General features: G+C 37.5%; 1 protein-coding gene across 2 annotated transcripts in view; it reads left to right on the forward strand.

Moving 5' to 3' along the window:
- The window catches only part of FRS2 (fibroblast growth factor receptor substrate 2), a 70,125-nt gene extending 51,593 nt beyond the window's left edge, over positions 1–18,532 (forward strand). For both annotated transcript variants that reach the window (XM_082637072.1, XM_082637073.1), the window contains exons 2-7: positions 2,203–2,297; positions 8,254–8,345; positions 9,859–10,045; positions 10,836–10,994; positions 11,357–11,520; positions 13,375–18,532. In XM_082637072.1, coding sequence (XP_082493198.1) covers positions 8,280–8,345; positions 9,859–10,045; positions 10,836–10,994; positions 11,357–11,520; positions 13,375–14,325 — 1,527 coding nt within the window. In that variant the 5' untranslated portion in view covers positions 2,203–2,297; positions 8,254–8,279 and the 3' untranslated portion in view covers positions 14,326–18,532. The remainder of the gene's footprint in view (positions 1–2,202; positions 2,298–8,253; positions 8,346–9,858; positions 10,046–10,835; positions 10,995–11,356; positions 11,521–13,374) is intronic.
- The last annotated feature ends 2,019 nt before the right edge of the window (positions 18,533–20,551 follow it).

Raw genomic sequence — 20,551 nt, forward strand, 5'->3', positions numbered from 1 at the left:
AATGAAATTAGAACACTCCCTAACACCATACAGAAAAATAAACTCAAAATGCTTTAGAAACCTAAATATAAGACCGGACGCTATAAAACTCTTACAGGAAAGCATAGGAAGAGCACTCTGACGTAAATCACAGCAAGATCTTTTTTGATGAACCTCCTAGAGTAATGGAAATAAAAACAAAAATAAACAAATGAGACCTAATGAAACTTAAAAACTTTTGCAAAGCAAAGGAAACCATAAACAAGACGAAAAGATAACCCTCAGAATGGGAGAAAATATTTGCAAATGAATCAACCAGACAAAGGATTAATCTCCAAAATTTATTAACAGTTCAAGTAGCTCAATATTAAAAAAACAAACAACCCAATCCAAAAATGGGCAGAAGACCTAAATAGACATTTTTCCAAAGAATACATACAGATGGTGAAGAAGCACATGAAAAGCTGGTCAACATCACTAATTATTAGAGAAATGCAAATCAAAACTACAATGCAGTATCACCTCACAGCAGTTAGAATGGGCATTATTAGAAAGTCTACAAACAACAAATGCTGGAGAGGGTGTGGAGAAAAGGGAACTCTCTTGCACTGTTGGTGGGAATGTAAATTGATACAGCCACTATGGAGAACAGTGTGGAGGTTCCTTAAAAAAATAAAAATAGAATTACCGTATGATCCAGCAATCCCACTACTGGGCATATAACCAGAGGAAACCATAATTCATAAAGACACATGCACCCCAATGTTCATTGTAGCACTATTTACAATAGCCAGGTCATGGAAGCAGTGTAAATGCCCATCAACAGACAAATGGATAAAGAAGATGTGGTACATATATACATACATACATACATATATATATATATATATATATATATATATATATACACACACACACACACATATACAATGGAATATTACTTAGCCATAAAATGGAACGAAATTGGGTCATTTGTTGAGACGTGGATGTATCTCAAGACTGTCAGTGAAGTAAGTCAGAAAGAGAAAACAAATATCGTATATTAACGCATATATGTGGAACCTAGAAAAATGGTAGAGATGAACTAGTTTGCAGGGCAGGAATAGAGACACAGATGTAGAGAACAAACGTATGGACACCAAGGGGGGAAAGTGGCGGGGGATGGGGGTGGTGGTGGGATGAATTGGGTGATTGGGAGTGACATGTATACACTGATGTGTATAGAATTGATGACTAATTGATGACTATTTTTTGCTGTACAAAAAATAAAATTCAAAAATTCAAAAAAAATTCAAAAAACTAAATAAATAAACTGCTCTTTCTCAGTGCTCCTTAAGTTTTTTGGTTGGCACCACTCATACAGCTTTTATTACTGTCTCTTTTTTTCTCTATAAAAGAAATTCATTTCATTAAAAAATAAAATAAAATAAAAAAATAAGACTCTTTGTAAAACCCCTAACATAATGCCTACTGTAGTATAGCTATTTAGTAAATGCTAGTGCTCGTGTTTGAGTGAATTTGATTTTTTTTTCTGTTATAAAAAGTGAATAAATTAACCAGAAATTTTTCAGAAGTATATTGAAATCTCTTAAAACTCTAGATTGTCATTTATTGCTGTAATTTATATCAGTATCCTGTGACTCTATGGCATGCTTTTTCCTACTGTTTTCTGATGACTGACTCTTCTGATTTGATTCTGGGGGTGTCTTGTGGATTTGAAGATACAGAGGGTGGATTCTAAAGAGAGTCAACTCTTTGGCAGGACGGACAGTGAGGTTTAAGAGACGTGACTGGATATGGAGAATTAGCCTGCCCTTGGCTAAAATGGAGTTTTAGAGCTGGAAAGGAACCTTGGAGGTAGTTTAGTCTAACGTTTCATTTTATGGCTGTGGAGATAAGTATAGAGAATGTGTTGTCTAATGTCATAGCTGTAGTGGAGAAGCCAAAATCAATGGCTTCTAAAGGTCCTGATATCCAAACATCATGGAACGTAAGCTACCGCGTTTTTACTTTTCTTTTGAAAAGGCTGTGTTGATTGTACCATGTATACATTATATTAATTTTTAGAATAGATCTTATAAATTATATATATTTTAATTAAAAATTCAGTCTTTTTAGTTTGTTTAAATAGATTAACTGAACTAACAGTGCTGCCAGAAGTCTCATAAGGAAAACTGTTTTTAAAGAAATAACAAATTCTTGACTTTTTCTTCCTAATTGTAGGTTAAGTCAGCAAACAAAGAAAACATGGTGTTTTGAAGTATGATTAAACTCCTGATGCTGCAGCAGAGGCTAAGAATATTAATGGCCAGATCTAGGTAAGTTGAAGTTTACTTTTTAAAAAATCATTAAGTCCACAAATTACATTTTTTAAACTATAGATTTTAATAGTGTTTTCTTGAATGCAGTTTTATTTTGCCTCCTGATATGTTGTCACCTCCCACTTCCCAAAAATAAGGACAATTGGCTTTAATTAAACATGACAGTGTTTACTAATTTAAAATACCCAACACACTTGTTGCAATATTGATCTTCCCAAACAGAAGCTACCTTTTGTTCTTGAATGTACCCTTATTACTTTCCTATGTGGCTTTCTTGAGGGCGTATAGTATGTCTTTTTATGTTTTTGCTGAGTTATAAACTTGACTGGGTAAGATGATGAGATCATGTGGTTTCTCATCAAGTGTTTACAGGTATTTGTGCATATTATTGGGTGTTACATAACTCAGACGCTCTCCAGGTATTAATCTGATTGTCCTAAATGCAGATTATCTAGTGTCTTGCCTTTCTCCCTGCCTGGGAATTCATGCTTCAGGAGCAGGAGTCAGAGATGTGGGTGAAAACTTCACATTAAAAATCTCCTGTGCTGGAAGATTGACAGCTGCCTGTAGTCCCAGCTGTTTCACAGTCTCACTCGTACTAAGCCTATTCTTCAGCCTTACTGAGGCCTCCTGTTCCTTTTTGCCTCCCTCCGTTTTCTCCCATTTCATCAGCCCTCTTCTTTCTTGCTTCTTTCCTGACCAGACCTGATGGCCCATCACTTCAAAGCCCTATATTGCCAATATCCTTTAATTTCCTTGTCCTTTTACCTTCTGACCCTAGGTCAGTTGAACTGTCTACCCTCTGGACTGCTGAGTACAGCTAGAAAAATAGCATAATCGGGCCTCCCTGGTGGCGCAGTGGTTGAAAGTCCGCCTGCCGATGCAGGGGATACGGGTTCGTGCCCCGGTCTGGGAGGATCCCATATGCCGCGGAGCGGCTGGGCCCGTGAGCCATGGCCGCTGAGCCTGCGCATCCGGAGCCTGTGCTCCGCAACGGGAGAGGCCACAACAGTGAGAGGCCCGCGTACGGAAAAAAAAAAAAAAAAAAAAAGAAAAATAGCATAATCTTACTCTCCAGCTTCTGCTAAGTCTCAGCATAGCCTACTTAATAATCCTGCTACCTTTCTTGGGTAGCTTCTCAGAGAATAATCCTCAAGTCCTTCATTGTGCAAACTTGGCTTCTTTCTATTTTGCCAAAGAAATTTAGGATGATAGATGTTATCTATTTCAGCTTCTCTACTGTGTTCCACCCATCCTTATTTTCTGCCCTCTCTCCTCAGAGGACAAGGCACTCCTTCTCTGGGCAGACTTCTCAGTCTGGGCCCTGGAATTCATCTTCTCTAGCCTCCCCGCTCCGTCTTGATCCATTCTGTAGCCGTCTATGTCCTTTGTTTTTTCCTATATTCTTTAACCTTTACTGACATACTGATTACTGACTTGCATAACTCTGTGTCACCTTAAAACAATAAATAACTCAAGAAACATATTTTCTTTTGAAACCATGTCCAACCATACCCTATCACTTTAGGCTTTCCTTTCCAACTGTGTTCTTGAAAGAGCCTTTTCTATTCTTTGGAGGACTACTTCTTTATCTTCCATTTGCTCACTGCTGAATGGCTTCTGCCTCTACCTAACACTCCACTATGGATAAAACCTTCCTTCTTGACACTTTCTTTTCTTAGTTTGTACTATTCTGATTGTTTCTCTTCTCCTTCACTTGTTTTTCTCTACTCCAGTATTTGCGCATTTGTGTTCCCCAGAATTTTAACTGCAGACTGCTCTTTATACTGTCCTTGATCGGGGTCTTCTGTTTTATAGTTTCAAATACCATGTGTCCCAATATTTTACCTCTTTCCTCAAACCCATTCTGATGTACTTACCTCTCTTTTGCAAGTCTTCGTTTGGTTGTTCTCTTGAATCTCAATTTAACATGTCTAAAACTGAACTAACCACCATCACTTCCTCTTGAAGACCTGAGAAAGTTTTTCCTATTTCAGGTAATGGAACCAGCACCCTTCATCTGCCGCCCTGAAAACTGCCTCTTACTTCCTGTATACCTAGCCAGACACTCAGTGCTGCAGACTTGTCTTCCTAAGTTTTTTGTTTTTTTTTTTTTTTTTTTTTTGCGGTACGTGGGCCTCTTACTGTTGTGGCCTCTCCCGTTGCGGAGCCCAAGCTCCGGACGCGCAGGCTCAGCGGCCATGGCTCACGGGCCCAGCCGCTCCGCAGCATGTGGGATCTTCCCAGACCGGGGCACGAACCCGTGTCCCCTGCATTGGCAGGCGGACTCTCAACCACTGTGCCACCAGGGAAGCCCCCTAAGTATTTTTAAAATTCATTATTTTCATCTTTATTCCTACTATTGCTGCTCTGGTTTTAAGTCTTTGGCATATTCCATTTTTCAGTAGTCTCTCACTGGCTTCCCTTCCTCTGAGCTAAACTCCCACTTAAAATTACCCTGCAGATGGAGGTATCTAAAATGAATTCCTGACCACCTCACTTTCCTGCTTAAAATACTTCATTGGCTTTTTACCTTGTGTAGGATGAAATTCATTCTCTTTGGAGTGGCATACAAGGATTTCATGTCACATGGTAGGCTTTTCATTAACTATTTTTGTACTGAACTGAAGCATTCAATGTGAAAGAGTCCCCAAGTAGGTTGTACCACCATTCGTATATCCCTGACAAAATCGGAGGTGCTGCCTTAACAGGTAGCCTGTGAAGGTGTCAAGTGGAAGAATGCTTTTTCTACTTCTTTTGAGAAATAGTTGAAAAATATTTACTTGAGGCATTATTTTTTCAGGCAAAAGCCACACTGTAGTAATCATTTAGCTCTTTGTATTCAGTGGTGAGGCTGGATAAGCAATTTCAAGACTTTTTGTTTGTTTTTTTGTTTCTATCAATTATCTGCTTTAAAAAATTTTTTTGAAATATTCTTTTGGCCTCCTCAGCTTCTAATTTATTAGACACTTACTAATTTTTAAAAAATTAAACATGTATTGATTATCTGCTATGTCAAACAGTATGCTTAGTGCCCTAGAAAATTCAGAAGACATGTTTCCTATCTTCTTGGAGATCACAGTGAAGTGGGTGGTGAGACAGGTCAACATTACAGTAGAATGTGATAAGTGCCAAGATAGAGTCATGTCCATTTGACTACAGGGACATTGGAGGTAGGCTAGCGTCAAGTTAGTTGGAGTCCCAGATCCCTAGGTTGTTGTTCAGGATGCTTTATGGTTTGGCTTATGCTTGTGTTACAGCCTATTCTGCACTCTGGTCGTACTAGATGCCTCACTTTCTCCTGAATACATTGCCACCTTTCATGACTTTATCTTTGCACCTATTTTTTTATCTTGTCTCAAGTGCCTATTTCTGTTTTTTGCCTAGCACACTGTTTCTGCTCACCTTTTAAAGTACCAGCTCAAATGGTGCTTCCTGCCCTTCCTAACCCAGAAAATTAGTTGCTTCTTTCTCTGTGCCCACGGAACTCTTCTTATATTCTAACATGAGGTTTATCATAATGCATTATCTGTTGACATCTCTGTCTTTCCCTTTAGACTCATGGCTCTTCAGAGGTACATCCCGTGACTTAGTCATCTTTATACCATGATACTTAACTGGCATATTAAGACACCAAATATGATTTCTTTTTTCTTTTATGTAACAAGATTTTTTTTATCCTTATGTCATCACACATTTTCCCTATATAAATCTATTTACTTATGTTTTTAATTGAAGTATAGTTGATTTACAATGTTGTGTTAGTTTGTGGTGTACAGCAAAGTGATTCAGTTATATATGTATATATATATAATTTTTCATATTTTCCATTATGTTTTATTACAAGATATTGAATATAGTTCCCTGTGTTAAACAGCAGAACCTTGTTGTTTATCTATTCTATTTATAGTAGTGTGTATCTGCTAATCCCAGACTCCTAATTTATCCCTCCCCCGCCCCTTTTCCCCTTTGGTAACCATAAGTTTGTTTGCTATGTCTGTGAGTCTGTTTCTGTTTTGTAAATAAGTTCATTTGTATCATATTTTAGATTCCACATATAAGTGATACCATGTGGTATTTATCTTTCTCTGTCTGACTTACCTCATTTAGTGTGATAATCTCTAGGTCCATCCATGTTGCTGCAAATAGCATTATTTCATTCTTTTTTATGGCTGAGCAGTATTCCATTGTGTATTTATATATACCACATCTTCTTTATCCATTCATCTGTCAGTGGACATTTAGGTTGCTTCCATGTCTTGGCTGTTGTAAATAGTGCTGCTATGAACATTATGGTACATGTATCTTTTCAAATTAGAGTTTTCTCTGGATATATGCCCCGGAGTGGCATTGCTGGATCTTATGGCAATTCTCTTTTTAGTTTTTTAAGGAACTTCCATACTGTTTTCCATAGTGGCTGCACCAAGTTAGGTTCCCAACAGTGTAGTAGGGTCCCCTTTCCTCCACACCCTCTTCAGCATTTATTATTTGTAGGGTTTTTAATGATGGCCATTCTCACCAGTGTGAGGACACCACCAAATATGAGTCTTAATTTAACTTTACTATTTTACTTATCACTTCTTTTGGTTTATACACTAGTATCCTTTTTCATCTGCTTAATCCTTATACCTGCCAGCATTCTTTATCTTCCTTTAGTGCAGTTCATTCAGCTCACAAGAAACTTAGAGCACCTCCTGTGTGCTAGGTATTGTGTTAGGCACAGGGAATGCAAGAATGAATAAAGTCCATCCCTGCTGGGAAGGACCTCAAAGTGGAGGGAAGTAGATAGATAAGTAAACAGTCTATCACAATTTCTGTGATGAAACACAGAACAGTGTGAAAGATGCTGTGATACTGGGAAGCTCAGGGTGCTTTGGGGGTACACAAGGAATATAACTTGCCCAGTTGGTAGGAGTCAGAGAAGGCTTCCTGAAGGCACTGTACTCTGAAGTTGAATCTTGAGAAAGGAGCAGCGTGGAAGGGTGTGAGAGAACAAGATGCTCTGGGGAAACTGTTTAGTATGGCTGGGTAGGACTCGAAGCAGAGAGGAGGGAAGAGGTTAGACTGGATTTGTAGACAGAGACCAGATTGTGAAGGACCATGTGTCATACTGATGAGCTTTGCATTTTTTCCTGAAGGTAGTGAAGATCTGCTGAAGAATTTTAGGCAAATTTTAATCAGATTTGTTTTTAATGTTTAGTAGCTTCTTACGCTTCCTTCTTTCCCCCTTTTTTCAAATACTGTCACATCCATTCTCATTCTTTCTCTTGTTTGTAAGTGAAGTTTTGAATTTTTCCTTTGCCCACTTGCAGTATTCTTCAACACTTAATGTCACTGTAACCACATATCTCTAACCTTCTGTGGGAAAGGATTAGATAGACACACTCTTTCAGTTTGGCCAGTATTCTCTGTTAAGTTACAGCTTGAATTTTGAGTTGTCTTTCTCTCTTAATGAACTATTCCAGATTTGTTTTTGTGTCTTATTAACCAATTTTGTCTGTTGGGTTACGTAAAGAATACTACAATGCATAGTATGAATCAAAATACTTGCCAAGCCAGAAGTCTAGCATCCTTTTGGAAATTTATTAATAAAGATGGACTGAAATTCCTAATAAGCCATAAAGGGTTAATTCCATGAATGACTTTATTTTAGTAGTGTTATGTATGAGAACTTAAATTGGTTTCTTTTAGATAATTTTAAAACAGGCAGACCTTTGCAAATTAAATTTGAGATTTCTGTGAAGTCTCCCTCACAGAATTATTCTTCTTGTTGCTGAGTAAAATTCTCCAGCTAGTTGTGTGAAATCTAGCTCTAGCCATTTACTTCCTTAGGCTTCATTTTCCTCATCAGAATAACGCAGGGCTTATGTTAGATGATTTCTAATGTCTTTTTCTGTTTTATGACTTTTGTATCTTACATCTAATAATTTTTTGCAAATTATCTTTCATGTAGTGCTCACATGGTCTTCTGAAGAAGCCATGGGTAGCTGTTGTAGCTGTCCAGATAAAGACACTGTCCCAGATAACCATCGGAACAAGTTTAAGGTCAGTAAAAACTGGTTGAGATGTAGCTCTCACTGCCTACCTGGATGCTTTTCTTTTACTTCACTTAATTAACATGTCTTATTATTTCCTCACTTTTGTCTTCAGACCCTTTTATTTTCCTCTTTGTCCATTCTGCCTTTTCTTGTTTTAACAAATGATGACAACATTTCTTACTGACAGTGTGAAATCCTCTTTTCCTTTTCCTTTGGTCTTCCATATCCAGTTAGAGCCACACAATTCTGATAATACTGTCTTTTTTTTTTTTTAACTTGGAAGACATTTACATTTATTTTTACCTTTCGACATCACCGGTCATGGATATGAGTGCCTAAATCTTGTATCTCCGTCAGGAAAACATAGCACTAATGAGTGACTGTTATATCCTCTGAAGAACTCAATCTTTGGTCACAGTGATAAGAGCCCCTGGATTTGGTCCCATCAGCCCTCTTTGAAATGACCTACTGATAATATTGTCTTTAAAATGCCACTTTATAGGTACCTCTTCAGTCCCGTCACCAGCTCCCAGTCATTGTTTAATGCCTGGACAATTTCATAACTGAACTCTATCTTCAGTCATCTCTGTGATGCATCCTGCAGTTGACATCAAATTAATCTTCCTCCTTCATCATTCTAAAACTTTAGTGGTATTCTGTTACTTAGATGCTAAGTGCTCCATTCCTTACTCATCCACAGTCATTAATCTCTCATATTCTGACCTCATTCTGCTGTAAATCATAGCCTCTGGATCACACAAACCTAGGTGTAAGTCACAGCCCTCTTGCTTCATAGCTTTATTACCTTTGGCAGGTTACATTATCACTAAGTCTTTGTTCACTTGTATGCAGTGGAGAAAATAGTATTACCTGCAGTTTAGGATCGGTATTAAATGACAAAAACACAAGCAAAGCACTTTGCCCAACCCAGGGGTATAGTAAATTCTCCCTAAGTGTTATCTGTTCTTTATAGTCTCTGGCCATTTTCTGAAACTGAGCAGTGCAAAGCCTTTCCATACATGAACTCAATGCCAGTCCTGTCCTGATCTCTCTGAAACATACCTCCTTTGTCTCTGCTGTAGCACTGCATCTTCAGGATGTGCCCCCTAACTCCTGACCCACCAGTTCTCCCTCTTTATTCCTGTCTAAATTTAATTATACCCAAGGCCCAGCTAAAGTCCCTCCTCTTCTTATGTGAAGGCTTCTCCAACAACCCTCCACCACAGTTACTGCATTTCGCAGCCTCTGTTGCAATCATTTGTTAGTTAAGCATTTACAGTTTTGTGGTGTTTTTCGTGTTTGTATATCTTATCTCCTCAGTGGGAATGTGAGTTCTTTGTGGATATGAACTGGGTATTACACTGCTACATAGTCCATGCCCTGAACACACAATCAGTTGTTGAATGTACTAACAAAGGAACCAATAAGCAATAGTACATTTTCCTGACAAATTAGTGAAATATGTGCATAACTGTCAAGTGGGAGCATTAAGTTAGCACTAATTAAACTTTCTTTTTTAGGTCATTAATGTGGATGATGATGGGAATGAGTTAGGTTCTGGCATAATGGAACTTACAGACACGGAACTGATTTTATACACTCGCAAACGTGACTCGGTAAAATGGCACTACCTCTGCCTCCGACGCTATGGCTATGATTCAAATCTCTTTTCTTTTGAAAGTGGTCGAAGATGTCAAACTGGACAAGGTAGGTAGAGCCTTTATTTTTTTTCTCCAAACATTATCATATTTGAAATATCATGCTATAATTCAGTTATTCTGTATGTAATGTTTAATGTTTTACTTTTATCCAGAATTTAAAAATTCCCAAATAAGTGGATTATTTAAAAAAGAGACATAGTACACTATGTATTCATTTATCAAGCATTTATTAAGCATGTTTTCTATGTCCAGAATTTTGGCTCATATTAACTTTAAGATTTGCAGTAAGTAAATGATTAGTCCCAGTAAATTGCCTATGTGTCTTTACTGTTATAACTCAGGGAAAAGAACCTAAACTTTGGAGTCAAACAAAACGTACTTTTATTTTTTGCTACCTACTTCTTGAAAGTCCTTGGGCAAGTTGCATGACCTCTGTCGCATCAAATTTCTTCTGTATCAGAGGGCAACGGTAATTAAACAAGGTAATGATTGTAAACCGCAGAGCAAGGGCCTGTCAAGTGATAAAGAATTCCCTTGGTAATGGTAAGTTGGGCTCCCCCTGCTGTTAAAAAGCAAACTAGAGTAAGTTTGCAAATCTTGTTATGTATTCCTTCTTTTGAGCCATCACCCATGGACAAATGAAAATTATTCTGTGAACTTTTGGGTTTATGTTTTGAAACAGGGAATATAATTAATTTATCAGACATTTATTTTAAAGGCTTTTCTTGCTATTGGTGCATGGAATGCTTACTTTACAAGTTTATTCTTCGACAGATGCTCCTGTGTCTTTTTTAAAGATGCGGTGACCATTTTTTTCTCCCGGTTTGTATTTGTAGGAATCTTTGCCTTTAAGTGTGCTCGTGCAGAAGAATTATTTAATATGTTGCAAGAGATTATGCAGAATAATAGTATAAATGTAGTGGAGGAGCCAGTTGTTGAAAGGAATAATCATCAGACAGAATTGGAAGTCCCCAGAACACCTCGAACACCTACAAGTAAGTGTCCATTTTTCTTCTTCTATTATAAACTATAGATTACGGTTATTTAATCTATAAATTGTTAGGAATTACCATTGGCTAACGTAAGTATAGTGGTTGTGAGTTTTAAAAAACTGTTAGCTATAATTATAAACATTTTTAATATTTTAAATAGGAAAACATTAATTGTTTCATATTATTTAAAATGTGAGTGGAAAGTTAGAGTGGAGGGGGTACGCTGTTTTGCTGTGGTTTCTCATATGTCTTGCCAGAAACACCTTCCTTAAACCTCTCAGTGCTGATTGTATTCTCATTCATTTTTATTCTCTGTGCCCTACCCCTGTATCCTTTCTTAAACCAATAAACAAACAAAAACTCAGCTCCAGGGTTTGCTGCTCAGAACTTACCTAATGGATATCCCCGATACCCCTCATTTGGAGACGCTTCATCCCATCCTTCAAGCAGACATCCTTCTGTGGGAAGTGCACGCCTGCCTTCAGTAGGTGAAGAGTCTACACATCCCTTGCTTGTGGCTGAGGAACAAGTAAGCATGTCCTACTGTCTAACATATTGTGTGGGGTTAGAGTGTTATTGTGCTAACACTTGAAGGTTTTCGTTTGAATTTTAGCTGTCACTATTTGTATATGACTTTTGTAGTGAAGACTCAGAGGAAATAGCATGTATTTTCTGTCATATACCCAAATATATACAGGTGTTGAGGGAAACTTAGCATTACAGTAAGTTTGTGGGTTCACAGGAGAGGTGCATCTATAGATAAAGATGGACATAACCAATGGCCAATTTTGTTACAATAACCTCCAATGAAAGCTTTTTATGTTACAGTTTTTTTTTTTTTTTTTTTTTTTTGTGGTATGCGGGCCTCTCACTGCTGTGGCCTCTCCCGTTGCGGAGCACAGGCTCCAGACGCGCAGGCTCAGCGGCCATGGCTCACGGGCCCAGCCGCTCCGCGGCATGTGGGACCCTCCCAGACCGGGGCACGAACCCGTGTCCCCTGCATCGGCAGGCGGACTCTCAACCACTGCGCCACCAGAGAAGCCCTATGTTACAGTTTTTATAGTTAGTGGACTACTAACAATAAGACAGATTTTGTTGTCAGTGTTTTAACAGAGCAATTTAATATTCCTGACTATTATATTTTCATTTTAGGAATGAAGTTATCTGGTTGAACATTGTCTGTGTATTACTTAGTTATACTTATCTTTTGTCAACAATATGGTTGTTTATCATGAAGAAATTTTTACTGTTTTGAAATCCATTTGTTTGTGTTCTTTACTTGTTAAATGAGTTCTTATTTACTATAATTAAATTTCCCTTAGTTTTGAATTTTATTTTTTATTTATTTTTTTGTTTGTTTGTTTGTTTGCGATACGCGGGCCTCTCACTGTTGTGGCCTCTCCCGTTGCGGAGCACAGGCTCCGGATGCGCAGGCTCAGTGGCCATGGCTCATGGGCCCAGCCGCTCTGCGGCATGTGGGATCCTCCCAGACTGGGGCACGAACCCGTATCCCCTGCATCAGCAGGCAGACTCTCAACCACTGCACCACCAAGGAAGCCCTTGAATTTTATTTTTGAGTTTTTCAAATTTTATGTATAGACTTCTGAACTTTTTTTATATTGTCCCCCCTGCAAAATACCACGAACTTTTCTAAGTAGCAGTAATTTCCTGGTATCTATTTTATATCTATGCATTTTACAGAACTCTTATTGAATCTAGTAGGGTCTATCTCTTTATATAGTCAGATCATCTATAAATTATGATAAATTTCTCTCTTCCTTTTTAATACTTGTTATTTCCTATTTCTAAATCAGGTTTTAATGCATTGATGAGAATTTTAGAACAACATCAAAGTAATAATCCCCATCTGTTCCTGATTTTTTATTTTTTCTACAGAATGCTTATCATGTTTCACCATCACATGTATTTTTGTTTTGTTTTGTTTTGTTTTTTGTTTTTTTGCAGTATGCAGGCCTCTCACTGTTGTGGCCTCTCCTGTTGCGGAGCACAGGCTCCGGACGCGCAGGCTCAGCGGCCATGGCTCACGGGCCTAGCCGCTCTGCGGCATGTGGGATCTTCCCGGAACGGGGCACGAACCCATGTCCCCTGCATCGGCAGGTGGGCTCTCAACGACTGCGCCACCAGGGAAGCCCCATCACGTGTATTTTAAAGTAGTTATTCTTTTATCAAGCTAGGAAGACATTTCTACATTTCTCCCACCTCCCCCCAACCTTTTTGTTGGTAAAAAAAAAAGGTACAAAAGCTTTGAAGTGAGAATATACTTAGAAAGTTAATAAAATTAATTGATATAGTCAGGCAAATTTTTTTGTTCTTTTTTTTTTTTTTAAAGCAAGTTTACTGATTCACTTTCTTCTTGTTTTAGGTACATACCTATGTCAACACTACAGGTGTACAAGAAGAACGGAAAAACCGCGCAAGCGTGCATGTCCCATTGGAGGCGAGGGTTTCTAATGCTGAAAGCAACACACCGAAAGAAGAACCAAGTAATATTGAGGACAGGGACCCTCAGATTCTTCTTGAACCTGAAGGAGTCAAGTTTGTCTTAGGACCAACCCCAGTTCAAAAGCAATTAATGGAAAAAGAGAAACTGGAACAACTTGGAAGAGATCAAGTCAGCGGAAGTGGCGCGAATAACACGGAATGGGACACTGGCTATGACAGTGATGAACGAAGAGATGCGCCCTCTGTTAACAAACTGGTGTATGAAAATCTAAATGGGCTATCTCTCCCCAGTGCCTCAGGGCTCAGGAGAGGTCGTCTGCCGTCCACCAGTACCTCAGATACCCAGAATATCAACAACTCAGCTCAGAGAAGAACTGCATTGTTAAACTACGAAAATCTACCATCTTTGCCTCCTGTTTGGGAAGCCCGCAAGCTAAGTAGGGATGAAGATGACAATTTAGGACCAAAGACCCCATCTCTAAATGGCTACCATAATAATCTTGATCCAATGCATAACTATGTAAATACAGAGAATGTAACAGTGCCGGCAAGTGCTCACAAAATAGAATATTCAAGGCGTCGGGACTGTACACCTACAGTCTTTAACTTTGATATCAGACGCCCAAGTTTAGAACACAGGCAGCTCAATTACATACAGGTTGACTTGGAAGGTGGCAGTGACTCTGACAACCCTCAGACTCCAAAAACGCCTACCACTCCCCTTCCACAGACCCCTACCAGACGCACAGAGCTGTATGCTGTGATAGACATCGAGAGAACTGCTGCTATGTCAAATCTGCAGAAAGCACTGCCACGAGACGATGGTACATCTAGGAAAACTAGACACAATAGTACTGATCTGCCCATGTGAGCCCGGAAACCATTACATTGTTTGCACCTTTGTGAAGTTTTAAAAAATGAAGATGCAAGTGCTTCATTTTTATTTCTAAACACTAACTCCTTTTATAGACTGATAAAAAAAATTTTTTCTGACTATTTCATGTGCTTCTTTAAAGGGAAATTAAAATGTAGAGCAGGTACTCATAAAAGAACACTAATTTCATTCTATACTACTCTTTACTATACAGCAGCATTCCCATTTTCACAGTGCCTATTTAAAATGAGAATTGAAGTGAGTGACATGCTGGTCAATTTTTATTAAGATTCTGGACTCATGCATATCATTCACGTCTAAGTCATGGTTGGCATTTAAAGCATATTATAAAGCCTCTTGATAATGTGCATTGCTAACAGATAACTCTAGGCTTTGAAAGTACTATTTGTAGATTTACTATTCATGGTATGTGACCTCCAGCATGTAACATGAGGAATCCTTTATTTCATTAATTGTAGGCTTTTTGACTTGAGCCAGGACATATGTATGGAAATAGAAGTACCACACCTCCTATGTACCAGTCAGTTCCTTAGCCTTCATCGTTTCTAGAAGAGCCCTACGTTCATGAACATGGTTTGCTGTTGGTGTGTTGAAAGGCAGGAAATAGACGAGGTTTTCTGTTTACTCATCTCATGGTGTCATTTGAAAGGCATGCCCAGATATCTTAGTCAGAATTACACATAGGCTCAAGAATCAGTCTCAGGTCACTTTATCCAAAAACATTTGAAAATCTGAACCATGATCTCTTGAAAGTTTCTCTCCTACAGATTATTAACAGTAACATTGTTTTCTGGAGGCATTTGTGCCATTAGATTGCCATTTACCTTCAAGTTTTTCCTTTGGTGTTTGGGATGTCTAATTTTGTTGCTTCATGTCTTTTTCAATTTAGGATGTTTGAGTTTGTATATAGTTTTGAAACATTGGATTATGTGTTCATTGTTGTTTAGTTTGCATTTTTGTCAAATTGTGGTTTTGAAGGTTCATTTGGAACTTACTGTTATTCTATAACAGGGTTGCCCTTGTCCAGTATTTATTTATATGCCGTTTACTTTTCAAGTTGATAAAAGCATTCTCACAATTTTAAATTTCACTTGTGTTCATAGGTGATCTCTTAAGCAGCTGAGAAGAAAACAAAAAGGAAGCTACTTTTAACATGCAAATTTCCCTAAAGGTACTGTGTTTTCTCTGTGGGCACTCTCCCAGCACTTTAGCAGTGATCCCCTCAGTCACACGGCTGCAGTTGTACTTTGCCCACTGTCGTGCTCCTCAGCTCTGCTGTCCTTTCATTCATAGCTGGATCGTGGGTTATCCCTTGATTTCAATAGAATGTTAAAGTTGTTGCCAGCATAGCAGGTACAGTGGAAGTCTTATAGCAATGACATTGTGTCAGAATTTAGGATTGAAAATGAATTGATGTTTATATAAATGGATGAGGTCCATATGTCTAGCTCTTGGAAAATCAAGAATTTTCCAGTTTCCCAAATCCTAGAGAAGACAAGAGCAGGTAGAGTGGAAAGAAGGTTAGATAACCTTGCAAAATATGTCACTGTCTCCTCTAAATATGAGGAAGTTTGAGATTTTGGTCTGGATCTACCAGATGTAACTAAGGTTAATTTAGCATGAAAAACTTTCAGTCATATAGCATCCAATCTGTTCCATAAATGACCTAATTATAGGACAGTGAATGAATTAGCAAAATAATAGCGTGGGACCATTATGAAGAAAATAAATTATTAAAGATGTCTTTATCATTTTTAATGCCACTGGTTTATGTGCATAGCAGAATTTTCTTTCTTTTCTGTGAATTTGGTGCTTACCAAAGTGTTCACTGTTCTCTAAAAAGAGAGCAGTGGTATAGGTATGCAGTTTCCATTTTAATGTATTGTTCCATTTATGCTTTATTCTGAGTAGGTTGCTAATTGTGCCAAATTTATGTGATGATTTTTGTAATGTGGAATAAGAGTTATGATGGAACCAGTGCACATGGTTTTCTCTGAAACAAGCAGTCAAGACAGAACGTTAACCTCCAAAGAAAAGGGCTGACCTGTTTACTCATTTTGGAGGTTGGGTACTTTCTTTTCTTACTTTTCATCAGCTTTTTCATTTTTCCTTCCAGATTCTGATTAGTTTTTATATTTTTTAAGCAACTATAATATAACCATTGCAGTTTATTCTTTCAATACTGTGTGCTTTAAAAATGAAAATGGGACCAAGTTGTCTGCTAAGAATTTGATTTTTAGGTACTACGAGTATTAGGGAAGATGTATACAACTGGTATTAATTTCTAGATGTCTCTGGAAATCACCTGTGTTCCTATTTAATTAAAAATAATGTAGAACACTATTTGTCCTCTGCAGTAGTCTAGTAATGGGCATTAAGCTCTGTCCTGGAAGAATTGTACCAATTACTAGGTGCATTTTAGAATGAGATATTTTATTGGGATATAATTGTGGCCATATGTTTCAGATTTTCTGAGACAGACCTAATTTTACATATTCTGTTCTGTTGATAGATCATGTGATCCCACTTTTTGGTTTTGGAAATATAGTCATTGATCATAGGCTTTCCCCCAATAGAATCCTGTTTTATCCATATAGATCATAACAGCTTTTATCCGAGACCAGGGCTGGAAACTAATATGGGTATTACATGTGTTTTTTCTTAGTGTGTTTTATTTCCCAGGTTCATCTTCCTTTCAAAATGAAAATATGGTGCCTTCCCTCCCTCCAGGAAGATTGGCAAATAGTTCCTTTTATTTACTGCTGCTGTGGAGTGATGAGATATGCACTTTACTTTTGAAGACTCAGCAAAAAGCTTTTCACTTCTCAGTATATCCAGAACAGATCACATTTTGGACTTAAGAAAATTTGCCAAGCAGTCTTTGTTTTTACAGATATTAATGTTGACCCCACAGTTCAGTGTTGTGAGTCAAGCTAGTGTTTCTGTATCCCCCCCCACCAAAAAAAATCTGTGGCGCAAAGTATAAAAATGTACCTCAATAATGTTCTATTAAAAATGGGACAGGGGCCTTATGTTTTCATAATTTCCCAATAATGTGCCACCATATTTTTGCCTCAAGGTAAAGGTTTTAACAAGCTAAAAAATACATCCCATTTCCCCTAACCTGTAATGTCCAAGTGTTTTGTGCAATGTGTAGTGTGTGTGTATAAATATATATATGTATATTTGTATATACATATATATATATATATATCCTTGAAATAGACATACCATCAGAGACAACATTCAGAAGTAACTGATGTATTGGCATCTCTTTCTAATCTCTGATATGTGAGGTATATGGTACTAAATTACCTTTTCCCTGATGTTTGCCAAATTTGAATAAAGGCATTGGTACAAAATCACAGAATGTATAGAAAATGTTTTTTGGCTTGAAAAATTAACAAATATTTTATGACATACCACAATATACTCTGCCCAAACCAGCACCCTATCTTTCCTGTTCTTTACGTCCCTTTTCCCCATCCCTACATCCTCTTTTTTTTCTTTTTTGGTGTAACACAATTCTTTTGTAGCATCATTACAATTGCAGTTCTATGACAATTGGACAGTAATAGCATGGAAACGGACTGGTATTAATAGTACAGTAGTCACCAGTGTGCCACATTTGCATTGGTAAATGCAAAATACACATTTTATAAAGGACAAATTTTGTGTTATGTTTTTATTTTCATTACATTGTATAATATTGTAAGATTATGTATGTCCTAATTTGCATTATAAATGTTTTTTTCCTACGTAAAGGCATAAATATAGCAACTTTGTATAAAGGTAGCTTATTAGATTTTTAATTTTGTCTTTTATAAAAAATTGTCTAACAGTGGGACTAAATTGTCTAACATTGCCAAATTGTATATGAAATATGAATTTTACCCCCTATAGTTAATTTCGTTTATAAGCATTCCATATTTCTCTAATAAAAGACATAAGTGATACTGTACTATGCATAAATTGTATTTTAATGCTGTTTCATATCAGCATTTTAAATTTTGGTTTGCATTTTTAATATTGGCAAAATTTACCACTGTTGATTAAACCTTGTTGTATATGTAACAACATCTTTTGCCCTCTAGCCCTCCCCACCCTGTTCTCTATTTCTCCCTGTCAGTGCCAACTTCATACGTTTTGTAGCATGGCAATAAAATATAACTTTTACACTGAGGCCAAGTGTGGCTTTTTGGAGGATGTGGACATGGGAGGATTACCCTCTAGTTATTCTTTGCATATGACTTTTTGCCGTATAAGCCATGTTTCCAGGCATGAGGAAGTTATCTCGTATATGATGTGAACGTGCTTTTAAGGACAAGTGTGAATGTGCTTTTAAGCTTAATTTTTGTCCTAACAAATAACTAGTTTTTTATTTTTGGAAAAGTCAGAGTTCTTGAAGTACAATCAAACCTTTATTAACTGGAGTACTTAAAGAATAAGCTAATAATTGAATTTAGTTCAACAAGGGCTAAGCAACACTTTTTAAAAATCCTTATTTATTGTAGAGTATTAGTATACCATCCTAAAAATTATATATAAAATATGGTTTAATTTTAGATGATTTAGCTTCTTGCAATGACTCACTGTTGTCATTCTGGCATAAATCTCCATGACGAGGTACTCAAGTTGATACTGGAAGCTGAGCTGACTATACACTAACCTTAACATTCGTGAAAAACTGCTTTGTTGAATAAAATCTGATCGGAGTTCTTATGGTTACTTTCCCCCTTATTGCCTAAAGTAGATTGCAATAAAACCCCAATAAAAGTTTGGTTGGATACCTATTTAAAGTTTCACTGTATTTATACTTCATACATTTCTTGAAACTTTATAAGAGGTTTTATTCCTTAGTCTCATATCACTGCCTCCATTTTCAAAGTTCAAAGTGAAATGAAATTTTATGTATTTGACAGACTCTCACAGTTTTTATCTTCTTGGTCATTCAAACTATTAGTACTCAGGGCTGGGACTCCAGACCTGTTTTTTGTCACTGAGTGGCACTGCAAACCCTATTTCAGTATAGCTCAAGATGGAGATTATTTAAACAGTAAAGGGAATAGACAAGTCCACAAATGATCGGGTGCTTACTATGTACCAGACACCATGGAACACAGAAATTGGTTAAGATGTGACAGAGACCACACCTTGCAAAACTTAGGTGTTTGTTCTCAGAAATTAAAACCTTTTTTTGGATTATTGCTGTATTTTTCCTTTGAGCTCCTTTGAAGACAGTAACTATTCACATATTCTTATTTAATGAATGAGCACAAACTAGGTCCTATGCTAGTAATAAAGATAGTAATTCTTGTTCTCAAAAGAGTTTGTAGTTTAGAACAGCCCTTCTAACTGAGGGCAGTGCCCTTCCTCCCCCCAGAGGACTAAGCCCTAAGACATAAATTAGGTATAAGGAATTACCATCTCTGTGATACCTCTAGAATAGTAGTAGCTATATACTTAGGAGAATTGAAAAAAATTATTCCAATTCTTAATACGTGATAAAGGCACGTACAAAGGAAGGGCATCTAACAGCCTGAGAATGGAGATTTTTGAGAAGGGCTTACAGGAGGTAATCCCTGAGGTGTTTGATGAGGGCAGGAGGGGAGAGGATATCTTAGGGAGAAGAAATACCATGTGCAAAGGCACAGAGGTGTAGAAAGATCACGATGTTCAGTGGTGGCAAAGGTTCCATATGCCTGGAGCATAGGATGAAAAGGCAGTCTGGGGGGATAGAGAAGGGAGAAATGAGAGACATCATATAGGTACAGAATGCGAAGGAGTTTTTGTTTTACTCAAAATGAGGTGAGACAATGTGAAGGGTTTAAACATTGGAGAAATAACATTTTATAAAGATGACTGACATCAACATGGAGGATAAAATAGAGGACATGGCATTTTAATAAGGCAGGGAGACTAAAATGGAAGCAAAACTGGATAAATGCTTTTTCAAAGGCATTGTTAAAGGAGTGTTTAGGTTATCTGTTGCTGTGCAACAAGCCACCTAAAACCTTAGTGGCTTAAAACAAATCATTTTGTTATTTCTCACATTGCTATAGATCACAGTAGGCAAGCTTATGGAACCCACCCCAAATTACAAAACTAATATATGGAAGAGTTGAAATCCAAACCCACGCAGTCTGGATCCTGAAGCTGTTTAGCCTCTGGCATACAAGGGTGACACCAAATGACACAGGAA

Source organism: Mesoplodon mirus (genome assembly GCF_964341445.2).
Source record: "Mesoplodon mirus genome assembly, chromosome: 11".
Classification (NCBI taxonomy): Eukaryota; Metazoa; Chordata; class Mammalia; order Artiodactyla; family Ziphiidae; genus Mesoplodon; species Mesoplodon mirus.